The 21,979-nt window shown below is 45.3% G+C and overlaps 1 protein-coding gene across 1 annotated transcript; it reads left to right on the plus strand.

Moving 5' to 3' along the window:
• The first annotated feature begins 46 nt into the window (after positions 1-46).
• GNB5 (G protein subunit beta 5) lies at positions 47-21,922 on the plus strand. The gene is made up of 11 exons (XM_057369853.1): positions 47-320; positions 4,246-4,382; positions 6,055-6,096; positions 6,811-6,887; positions 8,411-8,543; positions 12,325-12,468; positions 15,453-15,544; positions 15,666-15,714; positions 18,208-18,304; positions 19,293-19,459; positions 19,777-21,922. The coding sequence occupies exons 1-11, from the start codon at positions 209-211 to the stop codon at positions 19,786-19,788; spliced, it is 1,062 nt and encodes a 353-aa protein (XP_057225836.1). The 5' UTR covers positions 47-208; the 3' UTR covers positions 19,789-21,922.
• Positions 21,923-21,979: the final 57 nt, after the last annotated feature.

The following is a 21,979-nucleotide window of genomic DNA, read 5'->3' on the forward strand; positions in this document are numbered from 1 at the left end:
GCGGGCAGGAGCAGTGATGCCGGTCCCCACGGGGTGTGCGCTCAGGACCGGCCTGCACGTCAGCGGGGAGGGAGGGGAGGGGGAGCCGGGCCGGCCCCGGCGCCGTTGCTGAGGCAGCAGGAGCCGCGGCAGCATCCCCGAGAGCCGGGCTGGCAAACTCCTCCTCCCTCCCGCTCTCATCCCCGCTCTCCCCGCTTCCTTTGCAAAGATGGCAACCGAGGGGCTGCACGAGAACGAGACCCTGGCATCGCTGAAGAGCGAGGCCGAGAGCCTGAAGGGCAAGCTGGAGGAGGAGCGGGCCAAGCTGCACGATGTGGAGCGTGAGTGGGGCCGGGAGCGGGCGGAGGGGCCGCTTCAGGGCCAGAGAGCGGCGGGGCCTGGCGGGGAGCGGGGCCGGGGGCCGGGCCGGAGCGGGGAGCGCTGCCCTGGGCTGGACACTGCCCTGGCACGGGCTGGACACCGCCCGGACACTGCCCTGGCCCCCGGGAACGGGCAGGGGCCCCGGGCCGGGCACAGCATCCCGGGCACCGCGGGCGCTCCGGCCCCGGGGCTGCGCTGCCTCCGGCGGGGCTGGCAGGCCGGGCGTGGCGGGGAACCTCAAATATCCTCGGTGCAGAGTTCGGGTGTAGTGGCAGCAGCCTGGATTGACCCCAGTCATGTGGRAGTTGATGGGAATTGGCTTGAAGAGGCCGAAATTTCACCCAAGGTGTGGAAGGGCTTCAAAAGGAGCAGTTTCCCAAAGCAGCTTSTCTGCCCCCCTTCCTCCAGGGACACCAAGTTGCAGGGACGCAGTGCTGATTCAGAGGTGCGGGGTGAGTCAGTGCTGGAGCTGGCTGTGGGTAACTCACTGTCACCGGCTGCAGCTTCAAAATCCAGGGATAACCCAGCAGAAACGCSATGGACAGATCTCAACCCTGCCCTCCTCCTGTTTCCCTCCCTATTCAGGAAAAATATGCCAACCTTRCATTTATGGGGCTTTTCAAATAGGTATTCACCATTTTTGAGACACGAAAAGCCCTCTTATTATCATTATTTCATTTTATAATCACAATGAKATATTACTGGGGGTTATTTTTGGCTTTTAGTGTTTTTTGGGTTTTTTTTTTTTTAGAAAAACATGTAAATTACCATTTTTCTCTGAAATCACATAGCTCACTCTGTTAAAATTATTAGTGGGTCATTAAAACTTTTCTTTCATGTGTTTTGATGCCTTAAGCATTGAAAAGGAATCTGAGCCTGTATCCAGTGACTTAGTTCTTAGTGTTTTGTAAAAATGAGGGACTGACAAACACTTGTGAATTTCAGGTTGGTAAGGTTTAAAATTAAATATGTATTTATATATATATATTCCAGAATAAATAGAACATTTTTTATCCAGATGAGTCAATCGTATGTTATATGAATGTCCTATTAATCAGAATAGTTAAACAGAGAAGCCCTCATTATAGAAACATTATCATAAATCACTGTATTCCTACAGTATAATTTCTATATCAGAAGTAGCAGGGCCTTTGTTTAACAGACCTATTAAGGATATTTTTAAACCCAGCTCACAAAGAGTTGTACCTATGATTGCAGTGATACTGTAACTGTGTGAGTCATTGATAGTTAGAGGATATTCTTTGTCATTGTAAAATTTCTGTTGAAAAGCTGTGTTTGCATAGCTGTGACAGCATTTCTAAGACAGAAGTGTTACACTGCTGTAGAACAGTGCACTGATATTTTATACCWCTGATTCTGTATCAGAGCTTTTTTACACTGAAATGATTCCCAAGTACTATTTCTGCAGAGTTTGTAAGTTTCAGMATAAGGCATCATTTCTGGTTTTTGCTTGTTTGGTTGGTTTGGGGTTTTTTTTCCCTAATCTAAAATTGTATCTTTTGCATTTTTTTGCTTGGATCATGACTTTCCCTCTGTGGTTCCCAAAACAAACAGCTGGCTGAAATAGGATTGCCCTTATTTGTTCAATTTGTTYTGAGCAGCAGCTCTCAAAAATGTGGATAGAAAAAGGAAATGCCAAACATGCCTTTGATTCGCAGTTTTGCAATTTTAAGGACTCTATAGCTTAAAATTYTAGGTGTAGAGAAAAGCTTGTTCTGTTTGTGTGATCCATGAAGTTTTAAGGCCGGAACATTAGACCCAACTGATTTCCTGCAGAGAAAAAAATCAAAGACCCAAGAGTATCTGCATCTAGTCCACACCTCCTGTTCAGGCCAAACAATATTTTTAAGAAAAATAGGCAGTTTTATCTGGACCTCTGTAAAACTACTCMAGCTGTTTACTAGCTTTAGCTGATCTACTTGTTTGTGTGCATGATTTTCAAATATCGTTGAACAATATTGAAGAATGCTTAAAAATAATTATCTGACTCTCAGACATGTGCTAGGCAGGAGCAGGAYTATTATGGCTGTGGTTGGAGATAAGCATCCTCAGAGAATCAGTGAGGCTAAACCAGACAATTTCGCAGAGTTTCAGCTGCGTTGACATAATGGAAACAGTTTGTCCATTGTCTGTGAAACATTTGTTTTTTCAGATATATTCTGGACACAAGCATCTTTCCAGCTGCCATAATAACCTCCTGTCCTGTGTTTTCATGTTTTTTGACTGAATGGTTTGGCAGGTTTCTATGGGCAATAGCAGGGGGAATGTGTCTTTTCCTCAGTGGGTTTATATGGTACTTGCTCAGAAACTCTCCTCTGACTTAGGGACAAGTTGTCAGGAGTTGTGAACAGCACTTCTCCCCTGCTTCAGGGAGATGAGTTAAGCAGAGRTTTCAGGTGAGAGCATTATTCTGGCAGTCTGTGGGGCTGGTGGCTTTGAAAGACAACTCTTGAAAAGGTAATCCACTAGAAATCAGTCTCTGCCTTGGGCAGAGACCCTGTGCCAGGGAATGATGTCAAAGGATGTCAGGCATCCTGTCACAGCCCTTCTCAGCCTGTGAGCTTTCTTGCAGCCCCAGAAAAGTGATGAAGGGTGAAGTGGCAAGGCAGCTCCAAAGCACCACCTGCCATAGGGGATGTGGAGCTCAGTCTCCAGCAGGGCAATGAAAAGCATAAGATTTCCTCCAGCAGCTCATTAAAGCATGTGAGCTTCTCCATTTATTTCAGAAGGTTTTAGTCAGGCATTGCCCCCACAGCCAACAGCAGCTGATCRTCTTAGGTTTTGATCTGGACAACCACAGAGCAATGGGGAAGTGCTGGATCCTATCAGCTCTTCACTCGACAAAATAATTTTTAATTCTGGTGCCGGAGTCTCCAGCCTGAGGGTCTCTACTCTGCTGTAGGACCTTGCAGTAACYTCACCCTCCCTCTGTGTGAAGAGCTGTCCCTGTGTGCTGATACATCACGGGCCTACTCAGCTCCAAACTGGATGAACAGGCTGGAGCAGGGCAAATAGGTTCCCTCAGATGACACTTTCTCCCAGACATTCACAGGTGACCCCAGCTTGAGGCAGCAGGGTTATATGAGACACCTTTTAGTTGAGTCCGCTGCAGGAATTTTGTGTCAGTCAGTTTCCACAAACAGAAATGTAAATTTGTTGGGTTTTTAAGAATATCAGCTTAAAGTACTGCTGTTGAATGACATATGAAAGAACTGACTTGCCCATTAGAGGATGCTGCTCAGGGAAGTTGCTGCCTGCCCTCTGTTTTCTTTTGTGGAATGAAAAGCTGACACTCCCATGAAGTCCTTGATATACATAGTTGTTGAAAAGTTGGGTAGTGCACTCTTACAGCAAATATCCTGCTTCCTGCTCACTCAGAGATGTGTCCTGGCCCTTGCTGCTCCCAGCCACCAGAAGGGATGGCACAACAGAATGTCCAGTGCCAGAAGCTGGTACCTGTGTCAGGTACTAGCACCACCACCGTGCTGAGAGCCCACTGCAGCTGGGAGTCTCATCCAGAACAATTGTCTGTCCACCTTCAGGCCTGAGGATTTCCCAGTAGGAGGGACAAAGGGGTCATCTGTTTTCCATTTATACTTGGATGGGATGGTCTGCCATAGCTTCAGCTGCCAGATCCCTGGAATTCAAGCCCTGAGYGAATTCATCCTTGTCTTTATCTGGTGAATGTGTTCACAGACCGCCCACCTYGGTGTTAACCACCTGCCAGCTCTGAAGCAGAGCTCACTGTTTCACACCATGGACTCAAACTTCCTGGATGAATTCCTCCAAGGGCATTACTCACAAACAGAAATATGCCAGGGCAGAGCTTTGATGAGGGGCTCTCTAACCATCAGCTGTTTGCAGTTCATCAGGTGGCRGAGCGTGTGGAGGCGCTGGGACAGTTTGTGATGAAGACCAGGAGGACCCTGAAGGGTCATGGAAACAAAGTTCTCTGTATGGACTGGTGCAAAGACAAGAGAAGAATTGTGAGCTCTTCCCAGGTATGCTGTTGGGCAGATGTTTTTCAGAGGTGCTGTYGGGCAGTGTACAAATCTTCTGGCTGTGCTGTGTGCCACTGTCAGCAGATGATAMCTGTGATTATTACAAATGTTTTCAAGATGCCCTGGAATAAATTCATTGGCAATGCATTTGTTCAGAGAGTGTAAGTCTAACCTTTTAATCATTGGTAGACCTCTTATAGCTAATGCCCTAAATATTTTTTGTCCAGTCATTCACAGATTTTTCCACATTCCCTACTACAACAAAAAAAAAATAGAACTCACGTGAGGCCACTTTTATTTCCTTGATCTTTACAGATGAAATATTTAGTGAAGTTTTCAGGTTATGTGCTCAGASAAAATAATCAGGGAAAGGGAAGTGAAGAAACATTGATTCTTTTAGAGATTTCTATGCACAGAAATTTCTTCTGCAGTCTGTATGATTGATATGACCTTGAAAGCCTYAAACGTCCTGCCAAAATTACTACATTTAGTTGGGCATTTTGAGAAACAGTCCTAACACCTGCTCAAGRCCAGTCTATAAGCTGGAGGAGGTAATGAGATAATTACTTTCTAGATCCCCTGGTTCGTCCTGAGCCCAGTATGGCAGTGAGTGAGCTGGTTTCATCTCACAGCTGTTCATTGACCTACATGAAATCTGTCAGGGGTCTCACTTGAGGGATAAAAATAGGCAATCTGCATTGCAAGCCACCTTCACTTACTGTGTTTTTACCATTCATGGTGATCTCTACAAAGAGAATAATTTTAAATATTTAATGTCACTCTTTTTAAAGTGGTTTAAATTTTAGTGTGTAGATCAGAAAGAGCTGAACAGACAGGTTGAAATGCATTTTTTACCCTATTTTAAGAGCAGTGTAAGTCCAGGTACAGAAGCAGTTGTTGCTCAGTAATAAGCATTTCACTTTCATGATACGGGCAAGATAACAATGTTATGTGTGGGAGGCAAAGTAGCTGACACAAGTGTAGCCAGTGATTGCCCTRCTCCCTGCACAGGGTTCTATGATGGCTRTTTAACAGGTTCTSTAATGGAAAATTGAAGATTCAATAAGTGTATTGAGAAGTAAAGGGAAAASCAGGATCAGACAGGAAAGGGAGGATGAATAAACAGTGCAATATCCATAAAGAGTCCCCATGGGTGCTGCCACCTTCTTAAGGGGTTTGTGATACAGGTCACTATGTTTTAAGGCCCTGGGGAGCTGCTGATGGGTGTCACTGGGAGAGGTGACCAATTTTGCAGGCGCTAATTATGGGCTGGGAAAAACACATGGTGGCTTAAAGGAGGAAAGTGAGGGCTCCATGGTTCCCGAGGAGATGGCACTGTCCGTGGCATGTGCTGTAGGTGAAAGGAGTTCTCATGAAGCCATTAAAAGGGAGGGGAAAAAAATTGAGAAATAAATTGGTCTTTTAAGCAAACATGAGTCATCATATTGAGAAGGAGATACACTTTTCTTGTGGAAGATAAAAGTGGCACTGCTGAGAAAGTGTCCCATTGATGCCTCACTGTGACCACTGTGCTGTTGTTAAGATGGAGACAAAAGGACATAGCAGACTGGGGAAAAGAAATGGGCAGCAGAGTTTTCTCCAAGCTGGGAAGCTGGCTTACAGCCATTTCTCTGGAAGACCTCAGTTTCTCTTTCTCTGTGCTTTTATTTAGGATGGGAAGGTGATCGTGTGGGATTCCTTCACTACCAACAAGGTAAGTGAAACTTCACCAAAATTATGTGCCCAGGGCAAATGACAGCAGGATGAGGTGAAGGGCTCACAGGTGTCACTGGAGGCAGTGGGTTATAGGGATGAAATGCAGACTGCCATTAGCACCCCAAAACAAGGAGCCCAGGACAAGTCCCCCGCCTTGACCCTGTCAGGGCACTGGGGTTTGGTCACCAGTGGGAGGCTCTGACCCAACCTCTTTTCTCACAAGGCAGGCAAAGCYCAGCCAGCAAAACAGGGGAGCTGTTCCTGGGCACCCCTGTAGCAGGTGTTGTGTGCCATCACTGGGGATCCTTCAGCTCTGGTGCTCACTGTGAAATGGTGACACTGCTCCTTCAAGCCCTGCCTGGGGCACCCTGCACCACACAGATGAGAAAAAACTACTTGCTACCTCTCTTATGCCTATGCAGCAGTGAGGACCTTTCACAGCACTGGATGACCTAAATAAAACATGCCCTGTGTTCAGTTTGGGGCTCATGATTAAGGTGGAAAGAGAAAAACTGGCCRTCCTCCTGCTGCTCAGCTGCGTTCTGCACTAAGGGTTGTCCCAGCCTTACATCTGAGTTATGGCTTGGGGAAACACCTGTACCTTTCACTGACCCTAAGGATGTCMCACAGAAGTACTTCCCATTCTCCACTGATTTCTTGCATGGATTWGAGAGGCAGAGAGGTGTCAGGCTAAAGAGCTGCTGTGTTTCAGGAACACGCCGTGACCATGCCGTGTACCTGGGTGATGGCGTGTGCGTATGCCCCATCTGGATGTGCCATTGCTTGTGGGTAAGTTCCCAGCTTTCCACAGCTGCTTACACTGRAAATGTAGTGTCCTGGTGGCTTTAGAAGCTGACAGATAGGAGTTTGCATGCCGTGATTGTGGGTGGAAGTTCTACATTCGGTGCCTCTGATTCTATTTCCATAATGGCTYGTACACATTATCTGCACGGATTTCAGCATGATAACATTTGCTGCGTAAGCATGGAAAATAATCTTCTTTCAGCATTTATATCATGGGTTAGGTATTCTGCATGCAACTTCCCTGTTCCTCTGTGGGTGTCTATGTTAGATATATCTTCTAAGGGAAAGAGGTTTTAATCGTGTTCTTACTTTGCACTCATTTTTTATGACATAGAGGTTTATCATTAGTAGTTATGAGTATGTGAATGGATCTTGCTAAAATAGGATGAGGAGAAGTAACCCCATCCTTGATAATCTACAAGTTTTCTGAGGGATCAGGTTTGAAAAAACAGAGTTTATATAGGGGAAAAAAAACAAAGAGATTAAGTGTTGGCAAAACATTTTGTAAGAAGGGACTGGGTGAATCAGATAGACAAAGCAAGCTTGGGGCGAGAGAAAGGAACAGAGGAAGACTTCACTGTGCAGCTTGTAAATCTAGAAAGCAGCAGACTGGGACAGACAAGCAGACTCCATAATTGTGTGTGAAAATGAGTGCAGAAGCTGTTTTTGACTAGAACTGGAAGAATSGCAAGAAAGCTCTGTCTTTACACTTGTAGGAGAGACAGGGAGTGCACGCACATTGCACCTAATTSTGTATTTCTGATGTGCTGTCAGTTTTAAGTGCCATGCACAGARCCAAAAGCTGGTGGTGTGCCGGTATCTCAGGGACCAGGGCAGGAATGATCTGCCATGTCTCTAGGAAAGGGTCAGATATAAGTCCTACCCTTTAGAAATGAGCCCTGGGTCTGACACAGCTTGACTGGTACAACTGTCCGGGAAGGGGACAGCAGCTACAGAGGTCAGTATCTTGCTTTTTTCCCACTGACTTCTACAGAGCTCAGTGCCTCTGTTGCTTTTTTTCCCCAAACTCTTCTAAAAGCTSTGTCTTCATACCCACTACTTGCTGTATTGCATTTTCTATAGGAGCTAGGTCAAATTTATTAAGGTAAGTGAATAATGATGCTTAAATACTCATCTTTGCAATGRCAGATGTCAGCGGAAAAAAGGCAGTTTGGCTGTGTGTGAAACATTAACCCTGAGGTGGCTGCTCTCACCTCCCAGTTTATACTTTCGTGAGGTTTCATTCAGTGCCATTTATAAACTCGATAAGGGTGAAAAATACTGAGGCGCAGCTGTTCAAGTTCTGTAAAGCAGCCAGGCTGGTGAGGCAGCTGGGGCTTCCCTGCACAGGGAGATCCCACACAGCACAATACAGGGAAGTCGGTATTTGTAAAGGTTTGGCAGCACAGCACTGACAGGTGGTTTCCTTCTTATCACCACTCGCCTTTTGTCGTTGCAGTTTTAACCAGTTCTCCTCTCTCTKTTACTGCTATTATTACTCTCTTCAGTGGCCTGGACAACAAGTGTTCTGTGTACCCTCTGACATTTGAAAAAAATGAAAATATGGCCGCAAAGAAGAAATCAGTTGCAATGCACACGAACTACTTGTCTGCCTGCAGCTTCACTAACTCAGACATGCAGGTAAATGCGTTCCCCACTGCTGCTCGCCACCACCTAACACAAACTGCACTTGGGTGCAGTGCACATGTCCTTCCTTGCTCCTGGGGCACCCAGAGCCATGACCTGCCCYKSMRGGGSYKSYKGRAMMMCCTCACAGCAARGCARTGAAGGTGCTGCAGAAGCTGCTGTAAGGAAATGCTGGTCAGAGCCCGTGGCCAGGCTGTCCCCACAAAAGCTTGTGGCTCCTGCAGAAGGAGCTTGCTGGTACCTGTGTGCTCTCTGCTCCCCAGGTCTATGCCAGTTTGTGCTTTTAGCTCAGACTTTTGCAAATATTTAAATCCWCAGTTCAGCCAGGACCAGGTTGGGTGCTGAGCCAGCCAATGGTGATTGTGTTGTTTGCCTGCTTTGTCCCGGACATCCRGCCAACTTTGCTTTTGCTTTCAATTTAAGTATTTTTTTATTTATAGCAAGTGATACATTTGAGCTTGAGGATGGGCCCACAGGGCCATACCTGTTGTCTGTACATGCAGTGCTRTGTTCCCTTGAGGGAAGGGAGTGATGCTGTGCCCATCTCCCAGGCTGTGGGGTGGGGCACAGAGGCCCACAATGGGAGGTGATGGCAAAGCCAGGAACTAAATGCAGATCTTTTGAGACCAAGCCATCCTTCCTCTCCATTGAATATCTCAAAGATCTCTTTCTCTAGGARCACAGAAGATGATGAAAAGAGCCAGGATAATCCCCTTGTCCTCTCTGGTTTCTGAATTTAATTAAAGCTCTTCTCAGTGCAGCTCTGCAGCAAACTAAGTGGCAGAATGGAGCATTTTCATTGCTCTCAGTGTCCACAGAGCTGCTAGAAAGGGAATACCATGTCCCCTTCCAGATATTTGGAGCTCTTCTGAAGGAAATATCAGCTCTCATTGCTTCTATTTCAGGACATGTGAAGCCGAGAGTATGTTGTTGTTTGTCACTCTCTGGTTTCTGTAATGACTCTGAGGTGCTAATTTAAGACCATTGCCATGGAAACAAGTGGTGGAGGTACCCAGCACTCAGGCTTGCTCAGCCCTGACCTTCCTGTGCAGGAGCCGTGCAGAATTAGAGCAGTCTAAATTAAGTGGAATGTTTTCGATGAGTTATAAACCCAGTTTTCTGTTTTCTTGTCTATACTTATATGCATTGGGAATTAAATCCTATGACAGGAAAAATAGCAATTTATTTTTCATAATAAAAAAGAAAGAAAAGTTCGATCTTTTTTCTCCACATTAAATACCGCAAACTGCATTGCTATTGAAGGTAATTTATTGCTAGTGTTAAGTCATATTAGAGTGGATTAAGGTGCTTTGTATTTAGTGAGTCAGAAATTTTTCTGAAGTCTTTAAAAAAAGTTTCCTTGTGATTGCTAGGCTTATAAGTGATTGTTTATGGCACTGCATGTTATTTTTCAAACAAATCAAGCAAATGGGTTGGCCAAGCTTCTCTTAGGACACWATATAGCAGATCCTAGAGAATCCCAGATTTCTTATTTTCTTCTATTTACATAAAGGCCTCAGAATTAAAACTATCCAGAATTAAGACTATTCAGTAACTCTGAGGGTGCATAGTGCACCAAGTACATTGTGCAGGTGTTTTCCCAGCTGCATACAGAGCAGCCCAGTTCTCCCAGTTTGCATCAGGAGGGWTGTGGTGCCTATCCTGGAGCAGCTCTAGCATGAGGAGGAGGTGTCCCCCAGCCCAGTGTCCCCACAGGTCCCACTGCTAGGTGCTGCCAGGGCTGCAGCTCTGCCCTGACTGCTGTCCTAATCAACAGCTCTGCTTTCCCACAGGGGCAGGAGTTCAGGGTTTGGTGTGCTCAAGGGCATCGGGCAGTGCAATGGAAAGAGAGGAGACCTAAGGGTGGCTCATCACAGGTTAAAGTCACTCTCAGGCTGTGTGGGTGCTGAAAAAGAGGTCCCATCATGTCCCATCTTGCTCCTCATCATGTTCCTATGTGGGCCCTGAGCTGCAGGACTGGGTGACCCACATACCTTGTTCTCAGTGCCCCAAACCAGTGCTGCTTGRGAGAGCCTCCCCTACCCCAGTGAGCAGAGAGCCAGGGAGCTTCCCTTCCTAAATTCGGTGTCTGCAGCTCTGGGGTATGATAATGCTCCCCACATGACAATGCTCCATGTGTATTAATAGCAACAGTTAATTGGGATCTCAAGTGCTTTGCATGGGGCAGGTAGCCTTGCTCCYAGCGTGGCAGGGCTGAGGAGCAGAATTCATCCCACAATGGTGGAGGAAGTAGAGGGGAGGGTGGCCCCATTGCTCCCAGCCCCAGTGCCTGTGCTCCTGGTGAGCAGGGCTGTGTCCCTGCTGTCCCTTGCCTTGTGCAAGTGCTGCCTCTTGCCASCGGGTGCCAGGCAAGGATCCCCATCCAGTGCTGCTCGAGTCCCCAGTGCAGCAAAACAGAGTCCAACAGCAAGGATTGCCAACTGCTTCCTGATTTTAGATAGCTGGATTGGTTTGGTTTTCAATAGCAATGGGTTGCCAACAGACCGTTCCCTTACACCTTCAGCTACTTCTATTCCCCTCATATCTTCCTCACACARTATCACAAGAGCAAATCCTCAGAGCTGAAATTCTTCGTGCCTCAGCCAAGTACAAATATTCCCCAGAACAGGGAAGTTCATTGATCCAGGCTCAAAAGCTGGCCAGAAAGACAAGGCAGGACTTTCTTCTGCTAATATCATCTGAGAGCATTAGCATCTCTCTGCTGCCGGATTCAGAACAGTCTGTTCTGCAGCTTTGCAGACCTGTTTACAGGAAGAATTTTTGGAGCATCTGTCAAACATGTTCAATGTTTAACCTTTATGCAACCCTGTGAATGGTTTCGTGACTGTGTGATCATTTTCTACTTGARGAGAATTTTGTTTTTAAGTTCTAATTACCCACTGGGATCCCTGAGTTTCCTCACCAACCATGAGAAAAACCTGTGTACAAAACTGAGAGCCCTCCTACGTTCACCCTTGCTTCCTTCCACGGCAGTGCACAGGGACTCTTTTCAACCTACAGAATYTGTGATTGCATAACAGTTTCGGGTGCCAAGGGGAAATTTTGAACAATTGAGCATCATCAGGATTTAGCCACAATAACAAGCTCTGATCACATGTGCTGTCTACAAGTACTGTAGCAGATGGGAAGCTGGGAGCTGTTTGGTCAGTGTATGTTCAAGCCTTTTCACACACAAATGGTTTAGGACAAGTGAGAGCTGATGGGCTTACCAAACAACTGTCTAGACAGGCTTACTTCCCTTTCAGAAAATCCATCTCTTAAGCCATATTAATTGGGTTTAACCTGACTATTTCAAGCAGAAAAATATTTTTTGAAGACTTAAACAGGTATGTTTAACTCCAAGAGTTTTTCCATTTACCTGGGTTGAATTCCAGCAACCTAAATAAGGATAAAGTGAAATACAGGAGCAGACAGGAATACCAGGATTGTTCTGTCTCCTTTTTGGAGAATATGAAAATGGCAACAGATCCTTACAGCTGTCAGTTCTGCAAACCCCATCACACAAAATAAACCACCATTGAAACATTCTGTAGATACAGTGGTGTCCATACAGCTTTCCTTTCTACTCTACCTTTTTCCCTTAAAAACATGAACTGGGAGGTTCACATTGGGCATATGGCTATGATTTGTTGTGCAACATTTCATTAAATTAAAGTTGTCCTTTGGTATATGTGTAGGATATCAGTTGTTTCTTTGTAAYCTGAAGGTCATCTGCTGATTCTTGTATTGTGACTCTTTTTCCCACATCCTACAGATTCTGACAGCAAGTGGAGATGGAACTTGTGCTCTGTGGGATGTTGAGAGTGGGCAGCTTCTACAGAGTTTCCATGGACATGGAGCTGATGTCCTGTGCCTGGACCTYGCCCCTTCTGAAACGGGAAATACATTTGTGTCTGGGGTAAGCAGGAGCTTCCTCTCATCATATAAAACTAAGGAATATGGAAGTGAAAAGGCAGCAAAGCAGGAGGCTTATGATGTTATTGAGAGAGGGCTGGAGTTGGATTCCCCAGTGCCCCAGTGCAATCCACTCATTTCAAGCACATTTTCCAAGCTGGAGCAAATTAAACCCCTGACTGTGGGGTCAAACCCACCCAGCCAGTCTAACTGCTGTTCTGCTTACTTAGCAAGTTCCACCCCACATGAAAGCAATCCAGCTTGAGATCAAAACAACGCCTCTGCCGGGAAGGGAAGGCTCAGAGTCAGAGCAGCAGGCTCCTGGCACAGCAGAGGTGTGAGTGCCTGTGGAAGGGAGCCTGGAACAGCGGAGGATACCCTGCACTTTGCTGAATCCTTGTGCCCAGCTCTCTGGAGCCAGATGGGGTGTGACAGGTGTCAGGCTGTGCTCAGGGCATCAAAGTGGGGCTGCCAATAACGTGTGTGCCACTGTGTCCCTCACCTGCTCTGGGGACAGCTTGGACACTGGCTAACCCCTTGTTCAAGCTGGAGCAGGGACATGAGGTGTGACCACATCTTCAGCTGTTGCCGAGTCCTCTGTGCCTTCCAGCGGTACCAGAGGCATTTAAAGCCCCTTCATCAGCCCAACGCTGTCCACTCCCTGTCCTGGCCCAGAGGAACACACAAACCTCAGCAGGGCTGCAGGACTGGACTGGTCTCGGAAAGCACCCCGGGCTTCTTCCAAATCTTGTCCTGCTGCTGAGGGATCACTGTTCCCAGGCAGTGAGCCATTGGCACACAGCCTGGCAGTGAGGCAGGCCAGGCATGAAGGTGGGTGGGATGGGCTCAACTCCTTTTCAAGGTGATCTTAGTCTTTCCCACATTAGAAAGAGAACATGCAGATGAGAACTGGCAGCAGCTGAGAGGCAGGGTACTACCAGTAACTTCGCTCTAGGAACCAGTAACTTTGCTGGCTTCTGAGCCCCTCCAGCACCAATCCAGGGCTGATCCKTGTTTGATGATGGAAATGGCCCTTGTGCCAGAGGGTGCCCAYCATGGGTTAGGGGTGCTTGGTCTTATCCCTACACAATAAACCTGGACCTCTTCAGTTATGGCTCTTTTTTTCAGATTTGGCTGGCCCATCAGGAGCAGAGTCCAGCACAGTGGCCCGGTTTGCCTGCTGCTAGCACAGCTGCTCTGAAGCGTTACTGAAAGCTAATTCCATCCAAGTGCATTACTTCTCTTGGGTTTTCCTGTCACCGAGCTTGCTTCCYAGAAAGGATAGCTTCATTCTCCCTGGGAACAGCTCAGCTTATTATAGGGCAAGGAATCACAAGCAGCTCTGTACTGATAAGAGAATATGTCATACTTGTGTTGATACAGCAGCCTGGGCATGTCTGTGCTTACAGGCACTCGCTTAATTCAGCACGTGCTGAACACCACAGCAGTGAAGACCCATCTTACATTGTGTCAGTGCAGGTATAGGCAGAGCAGTGTGAGGGGATGGTGGCACAGAGAGGTTCCCTGAATCCTGTGTCTCTGTAGGACAGTAACCTTGAGCTGGAACAAGCAATGTCAATATTTCAGCATGTACGCTGGGTGCTGTTACATTTCACGGCTTAGCTAAAAATTCCAGCCCTCCTGGGTGAGCTCAGRGCTGTGTCCCAGGCTCTTGTGCTCTGTGCCTCTGAGCAACGCTCCTCAGCTGAGCTGGGTATCACTCAGGAGGTCCATCTCTCCACAGGTGGTGGCTGGTTTCTCCTTCATAACTTTAGGAGTCAAAGCACCAGCTTGTCTTTGTCTTGCCCCCAGGAGAGGTCAGTAAGAATAGTGCACATGGAAGCAATATGAAGGGCTGGGCTTGGGCTATGCTGGGGCTTTAGAGGGAATTATGCTGTCTCCAAAATATTGTCCATCCTGTTTGGCTTCCCCGTGCAGAAACCACAAGCTGGTGCCAAGGAACATTGCATCTTTTAAATAATGACATCTTTACTAAAAATACTAGGATATCATTTTAACAACAGAGTTTAAAAAAAAAAAAAGAAAGAGAGAAATATATGAATTGTGAAGAGACTGTTTAATTTAATTGGCAATCATATTTGATTTAAAAAAAAACAAACGTGTGGCACAGTCTGGTGGCTAAGGCCCTCTGGCTCAGCAGAAGCAGTGGCCAACTGGCCAGCCCTGTGCTTCCCACACAGCTGAGCCCCCAGAGCTGAGCCTAACTGCTGCCTGCTCCTCAGCAGGGGCAAGTTTATTAAAATCTCCCATCACTCTTCAAGGCAAAGTCTGTGCCTTGTCATTACCACGGTGACAGCAGTGAGATATTGCAGCTGAGAGCATGGCCCGCAAGGTATGAGATGGCTCTTGACCAAGGACAGTGCAGACTCCATGTGCCAAGCCCCTTGCCCAAGGAATTCAGGGTGCTGAGCACTAAGTGTTAAATGATCTTTTCAAAGCACAGCTTGGAAGGGCAGGTTTGAGCTTGAGGCTGAGATGAAGTGCTGCTATGCTGTTTTTCTCATCCCAACCACACCATCAAGCATGTGGGTGCGGAGCCCTGACAGGGGCTAATTCTGTTAAGAGGCTGGGCAAGAAACCCTCTGGATGCACTTAATTTTCTCTTTCAGTGTGTGAAAAGAATTTGTTATAAAACTTTGAATTCTGGTCATGTTACGTGGTCAGGGGACAGGTCAGTCATGCAGCTCWGTGTGGTGGGGCTGCAGACAAAGATGGGCAGCAGCACAAGCAGAGCAGGGCTGTGAGTGCAGGGCAGAGATCCTTCATGAGGAGCTCCACTTCCACCTGCAACTGCACAGCTGAGGGTACCACTGCAGCCAGTTCTGGGGCTGCCTGGCTGATAAATCCTCTCAGAGCCTTTGTTCAGAGCCTTTGAATGTTGTGGGCTTGATGACCAGTATAGGCACATGAKGGGTGAATGTCACCATTTGCACAACTGTGGTGATTTTTTTTTTTTTGTCTCACTAGGGATGTGACAAGAAAGCCATGGTTTGGGACATGCGGTCTGGTCAGTGTGTCCAGTCATTTGAAACCCACGATTCAGATATCAACAGTGTCAGGTCAGTGTGTTTCTGGGAGAGGACACGTTTGCAGTGTTGAGCAATGTGCTGATTCTATTTCTGAAGACTGACTTCATCCAAGTAATGTAATGTATTCTGGTCTTCTTTCACTTGTGCACAGATATTATCCAAGTGGAGATGCTTTTGCCTCTGGTTCAGACGATGCCACGGTATGTAAATTCAGCAACCTAATTTAGGAAAAATTCTGTTGCTTCCCAAGTCAGATTTTCCTAAAAGACTAGGTCACATCCACAGAGGAATTCTAGTGACTRAAGTGGCCTGTGACACCAAATTTGCAAAAATAATAATCCTGTAAGATAAGACATTAAATACCATCTATAATGTTRTAGGGAAAATCATGTAACACCGTACGTCACTTCTGCAGACTTCTCTACAAGAGATACTGTCCAAATATTAATTTCGGATTCTCTATGATTGAAGTTTCATGACTAAAATTAGTTGTCTTACTGGAAGATACTTGGCTTCCTATAACTGTTGGTGATAGCATGGGAGGAGCCAGCTGAAGCACTGCAGCTCSTGTCAGGAGAAGCAGCATGTCCCAGAAAGGAGAGGGGCCATGGGCTCAGGCAGAGCAGGACAGAGTGGGCAGCTGGCCTCCACAGCCCCGGGGTGGCCTTGGCCACACACATCTCCTCCCTGTGGGCCTGACTCACTGCCTGCCTCTTCAGTGCAGTGAGTCACTGCATCCAGGTCATCCTACATCACACAGTGGCTCTTAATGGATCTTCCTTATCTGTGAGCAATCTGCTAGGAGGGGCTCAGAATGCATTGACAGTTAAATTTGATCAGCACAGTGAGGACAAAAGCCATTTACCTCCACTGATGGCTGTTCCTGAAGCTGGTGTGTCCCCATGGGGGACCAGGCTGCCCCACCACTGCCCTGCAGGGACAGAGCTGGCAGTTAAGTGCAACATAAGAGCACATGATGAGGAGGTACCTGGCACCTTATTTCTTCTGTTAATTCAAACATCACACTGAGTCACCTGAGAACAAAGACTTTATCTAAAGTACTCTGCCCTCAGAGCATGTTTCAAATCTGCTCCAATGCTAGCTAAACACAATAGAAACAATTCCTTTTGCCTTCATTGGGTGTGGAGAGGTTCCAAGCTTCCTCTGGAGAGAGTGTACCCTGATTTTATGTTTTAAAAACTGTGATTATAAGTTAATACCTCTAGCCCTGTGGTGAGCCCAGTGGCTTTCTGCACACATGGATGCTGTAGTGTGAGCTCTTGAGATGCTGAGGGAGGATAGAGAGAAATWGTCCATTGTTAAATTCCAGTGAAAGCACCCTCTTAACACTCGGTATTACAGGCTTTTATTCATTTATTTGATGGGCTATTTCTTTTTAACTATTGTTGACACCCATGAGTCAAGCAGGAGAATGGGAAATTTCACCTCCATACATCTGACAGAGGTTTTGGCAGTTTCCATCTACCTCCTTCTTTAAATGAARAGGTTTGTTTTTGCAATATTACAGAGAGGTATCCTTGACCTGATTTATACACTTGGGGATTCTGAGGAACAGATAATCCTGACTGGAAGTAAYGCATAAAAGCCTGTTCAGATGACAGTGTTGTCATCTGCAGTGACCCCAACTCCCTGTCAGGACAGCCTGATGAAATTACTCATCTGTGTGGGGCACTGGGAGACCTGGACTGCACACACCTGGCAGCTCCCACTGCCCTGCAAATCAAACAGCCCCTTCCTTATRAGCAGACTTGAATACCAGCCATTTTTCAAGAGTAAAGTCTTAATATTAGCAATCCCATCTGGCCAGTGTTTGCTTAAGCTTAACGTACTGCAGAGGGGTTTCAGTTCATGTAGTTTCAAAAGTGCATTTTGATTTCAGGGCTAACAGACTGCCTTTCTGCATGGCAGTGAAGTCTGACAGTGAAGTCTGATACATGATTTCCATGTCAAACAAGCCAAATTTTGCTGGCAAATGATAAAAACAGGAAGTATAGGTTGTTAGAGATGATTTGGAATTTTCCATGAGAAATGAAAACCAGAGATCTGCATCAAAATGTATTATTTCACTTGAATTATTTTTGCGTAGGTTTTTCAGAGAGGCTTCTCAGAAGGGCAGGGACTGTTTGCTCTCCTGATTCACTCAGAGCCAGGACTACCACCTAGGCTACTCTGTGCCACATGCTCTGCATTCTCAACAAGGAGTAGARGGTTGATCCCATCTCCCAGGCTCCAGCTGTGGCTAAACTGTTGTTTAAGAGACTGTGTCCACATGCACCTCCCCAGCAGCAGCGTGCCCTGATAAGTATGAAACCACAGGGGAAGCAAGATGGTGTGGGGACTCCAGTGGGTAGCCATGCTCCAARGCCCCCCACTCATCCCTTTCTAACAGGACAGGCAGGAGGCTTAGAGAAGTGGCTTGAAAAGGAAAGTTCTTCCTGCAMTGTATACAAAACAGCCTAGTGTTGCTTAGATCCCTGTTAGAGGATCCCAGTTACAGCAGCCAGAAGCAGAAGGAAATGAGGAAGCAGAAAGAAGCAGAAGGAAAGAAGCCAAGCAGCCACTTCCCATGATATCTGTTAGGCTGCACTTCCCACACCCATTTTTTTCCAAATATTTTAGCCAATGCTTACAGCATTCACTGAGGCRTGTGTGTTGGTTTTGTTTAATCCTAGTGTCGTTTATATGACCTTCGTGCAGACAGAGAAGTAGCAATTTATTCCAAAGAGAGCATCATTTTTGGAGCATCCAGTGTGGACTTCTCTCTCAGTGGTGAGACATGAACTTTGGAGGTTATCTTARTGCTGAGATTTGAGGGGAACTGTGAAACTTTTCAGCTTAATCTGYCAAAAGCATTTGTTATTAAAAGTTATCAAAAGTAATAAGTACCAAAAAAAAAACCCATTTAATGCATGGAAGCATTATTTTTGCCTCTGTAAAAATAATTACTCTTTAAATAACCTAGCTGGCTATTGCTTCGTTGTAGTGATGAAAAGTATTTTCCTGGCCCTACTGAAGGCAGGAAATATTTTGCCATTAACTACAGCTGGGCTAGGGTTTCACAATAATAATGAAAAACATTTCAAAGGCAAYATGAAATGTAGCTAAACTATTAGGTGCATTTACATAAATAGTTTTTAAAAGGATAATAAATGGTTAATAGTAAAAGTATTTTAGAGGGGTATGAAGTAAGTGACATTACCACTTTTCACTACAGATCCTGAGACATAAGCTCGAGCTTTCTCTCTCTTGTTCCAGCRCTCCCCAGTCACCCTGGGTGGTGATGAGTGGGTGGTGAACTGCCCTTCTCCTGGAACTGAGCGAATAAATGTCTCTGTCATGGTCACAAGCAYCACAGCTTGTCCCGTTGGCAGTGAATCACTTACCAAATTGTCTGTTAATCATTCAAGCATTTGTATTCAACTTGTTGTGTAAGGTCTGAGTAGAGAAGTATTACCCTGCAATAGCTCTTAAAAGCGCTCCTCAGTCCAACACGACTTGGAGTCAGCCCCCATCTCTAATGACTGAACACGTTCCATGTAGTTTAACTAAAATTGACCATGCTTTTAACTAATTACCTGTAACTGCTTCAGCATTTATCATGGACAGTCAGGGGGCAGGGGGGTCCCACGGGAGCACAGCTGGCCGGGGGGGAGCAGTGGGCACAGGGTGGGCTGGTGGCTGATCCATGTCCCGCACAAGGTCCGGGCTGTGGACACGGCCCCTTAACACCTCTCTGGGTAAAATCTTCTCTTTGCAGGTCGCCTGCTGTTCGCGGGCTACAACGATTACACCATCAATGTCTGGGACGTGCTGAAAGGCTCCCGTGTGTCCATTCTGTTCGGACATGAAAACCGTGTCAGCACCTTGCGGGTCTCTCCCGACGGGACCGCGTTCTGCTCGGGCTCCTGGGACCACACTCTCCGAGTAAGTGCCGGGAGAACCCGCTTCGGGGCTCCTTTCTTCAAGTGTTTCATAAAAAGGGTAAGGGGCAAAGGTTGTTAGAGGAAAATTATTCTAGAGGAACTGAGGAGGGTATAAAGCAGTGTAAAATATGAACAGCAAAGCCAGTTAAAAATCCCCACGAAGTRCTAGCAGAACTGTTTGAACTTGCTGTTGGGTTACATGATATCATTGCTGCTGATACTCTGTACCGCTGATGTGGTGCCTCACCAAAGTTAATTTAACGTTTGATAGAAGAGTCMGTGTYATAAAGGAGTGTTCAGCTCTCTCTMTTTCTGCAGATCTGGGCGTAACCTGAGATCCCGTACGCAGAATCAAATGAAGACTGTAACTCTGGACTACAAAACTGCATAAAGAAGCCATTCCTCAAAATCAAATATTCACTACAGTACAAAAGAGTGACACTGAATCCACGGATTAACACAACTAGGTAGAAAATGTAGTCTGCTTGAACACATAGCAAACATCAACTTGTAGTTTAATGAAATGTTTTAATTTTTTTTTTTTTTGAAACTACATTCTTTTATTAGAATTAGTTTCATTAATTATAAAGGGACTTTTCTCCAAAGTCGCCTGTATAATAGAATTGAGTATTTCAGTGCACATTATGTATTTATTTGCATGAATTTAGTTCCTTTTTAAAGTAAATTAAAAAAGGTCCTGATTTTATCAGGATATAGCGTAAGGCTTTGGAAACATTCCGTAGTAGCATATTGAATTTTGGTGTTGAAAAATGGAAAGAGAAACAACTCTGATCCTTTATGATGGTGTTATGGATGACTGAACCTTGGTGGTAAGTAGAGGAGCAAAGGACCTACTGTGAAGGTACTGGCTGCTGTCATAAAATTGTATTTTTTGTACAGAAAAGAAACCCCTTCAATCCCTGTTTTTTCCTACTGTCTTTTTAGACAGAAATGAGTATTTCRTCTCTGTTACCTGAATATAAAGAATCTAAATATATACAAACTGATAAACAGCAAAGARGAGGGATATAAACATGATTTACGTAATCATGAGGTAATACTTAACCAGTAGTTTCTTAGAAATTTTTAATTGTATCACTTGGTGAGTGAATTTTCTTTTACTTAAAGAAATACTACATGCTAAGCACTAAGGGATACTACAAGCTAAGCATTAAGCACCATTATACTGATGGTCAAATCTTTTCCAAGTCAGTCATAGTCATTCTRTGGCCATGATTCTTATTTGCATTCATACAACTTTGGCAAGTCAATGTAGCTTAAATGTATATTAAAGCAGTATATGCCCATTTTAAGGTCCTTTTCTGCAAYGTCAGAGCAGTTGTAAGTTCATGCACATACAGGTCAAATCATACAGTCCTTACTCTAACATCATACAGTCCAATCATACAGTCCTTACATCTGCCACTGCCATGGACATGGTTTTGTCATAGTTGGATTTGAAAATGAATGACAGTAAGCTGTTAAAAATCTGCTGTAAGCCACAGTTCTGCCAGTGTTTRATASTGTGCTGACCAGAGCATGAGCCCASGTGATCCAGGAGTCCCTGGTTTGCAGGGGAGCAAGACAGCTGGCCGCATTGCTGGCAGCACCCATCCTTCTGTGTGAGCTTGAGAGTGCCATACAAACTGGCAGGACCAGCCCACATGGAAGTGATGCTGTAGAATCAAGATTTAATCAGATAAAGATGAGATACGATTAATTATAGAACCATTGTGAGATTATATCTGCATTCATACATGGAAAACTATTGGGACAAGACTGTGTCAGCTCTGCTTCTACTGACAGGTGCTGAGTCTAACCTGAGCAGAGGCACATGGGGAGCAAAGAGCTGGRGTAATGCTGGGGGCTTGCACAGTCTGGCCTTTCAAATGCAAGTTGTGAGGAACAGCTCTGAGTATATCAAATATACGATTTATATTTAGAATGGAACAAGAGAAAACAAGCTTACTGGAGTAAACCTGTTCACAAGCTCACTGATGAGTGGAGTTTGATGATAGTATCTTCATTCTATTTGCAAGTGGGATTTTTTTCCAATTATATAAAAATCATACTAGAAACAAAGTCTCCTCATCCATGAAAACATTAGGTTCTGTGAATCCATAACCAGTTAACCTAAGACACTGACATTTATACCAGCCTTCCATCCCTAATGGAATAGGTCAGCTGTTTTCACTTGGAAAAGTCAACTCTGATGCTTTGCARTATTTGTGGCAAACTATCCCTGTAACAAACTGAATGCACTATGGAAATGTCATATAGAACTCACTGTGCAATATTGAGTCAATACACTGTACACATTTGATCAAAAGATTAATATTAATGTTTAGATAGTATTTATTGGCAAGATGTTTGTTTCAAACATAATACATTGTGTTGATACTTATGAACAGCCTAAATACAATAAATTGTATTTTACATACTGAGAACATGTATATAGTAGTTCTTCCCATTGCTTAAGTATTTGTAATGGTAGCTATTTTTTTTTTTTTTATTTTTTTTT

Source organism: Malurus melanocephalus, unplaced genomic scaffold (assembly GCF_030028575.1).
Source record: "Malurus melanocephalus ecotype Western Australia unplaced genomic scaffold, MMel_1.1 scaffold_116, whole genome shotgun sequence".
Lineage (NCBI taxonomy): Eukaryota > Metazoa > Chordata > Aves > Passeriformes > Maluridae > Malurus > Malurus melanocephalus.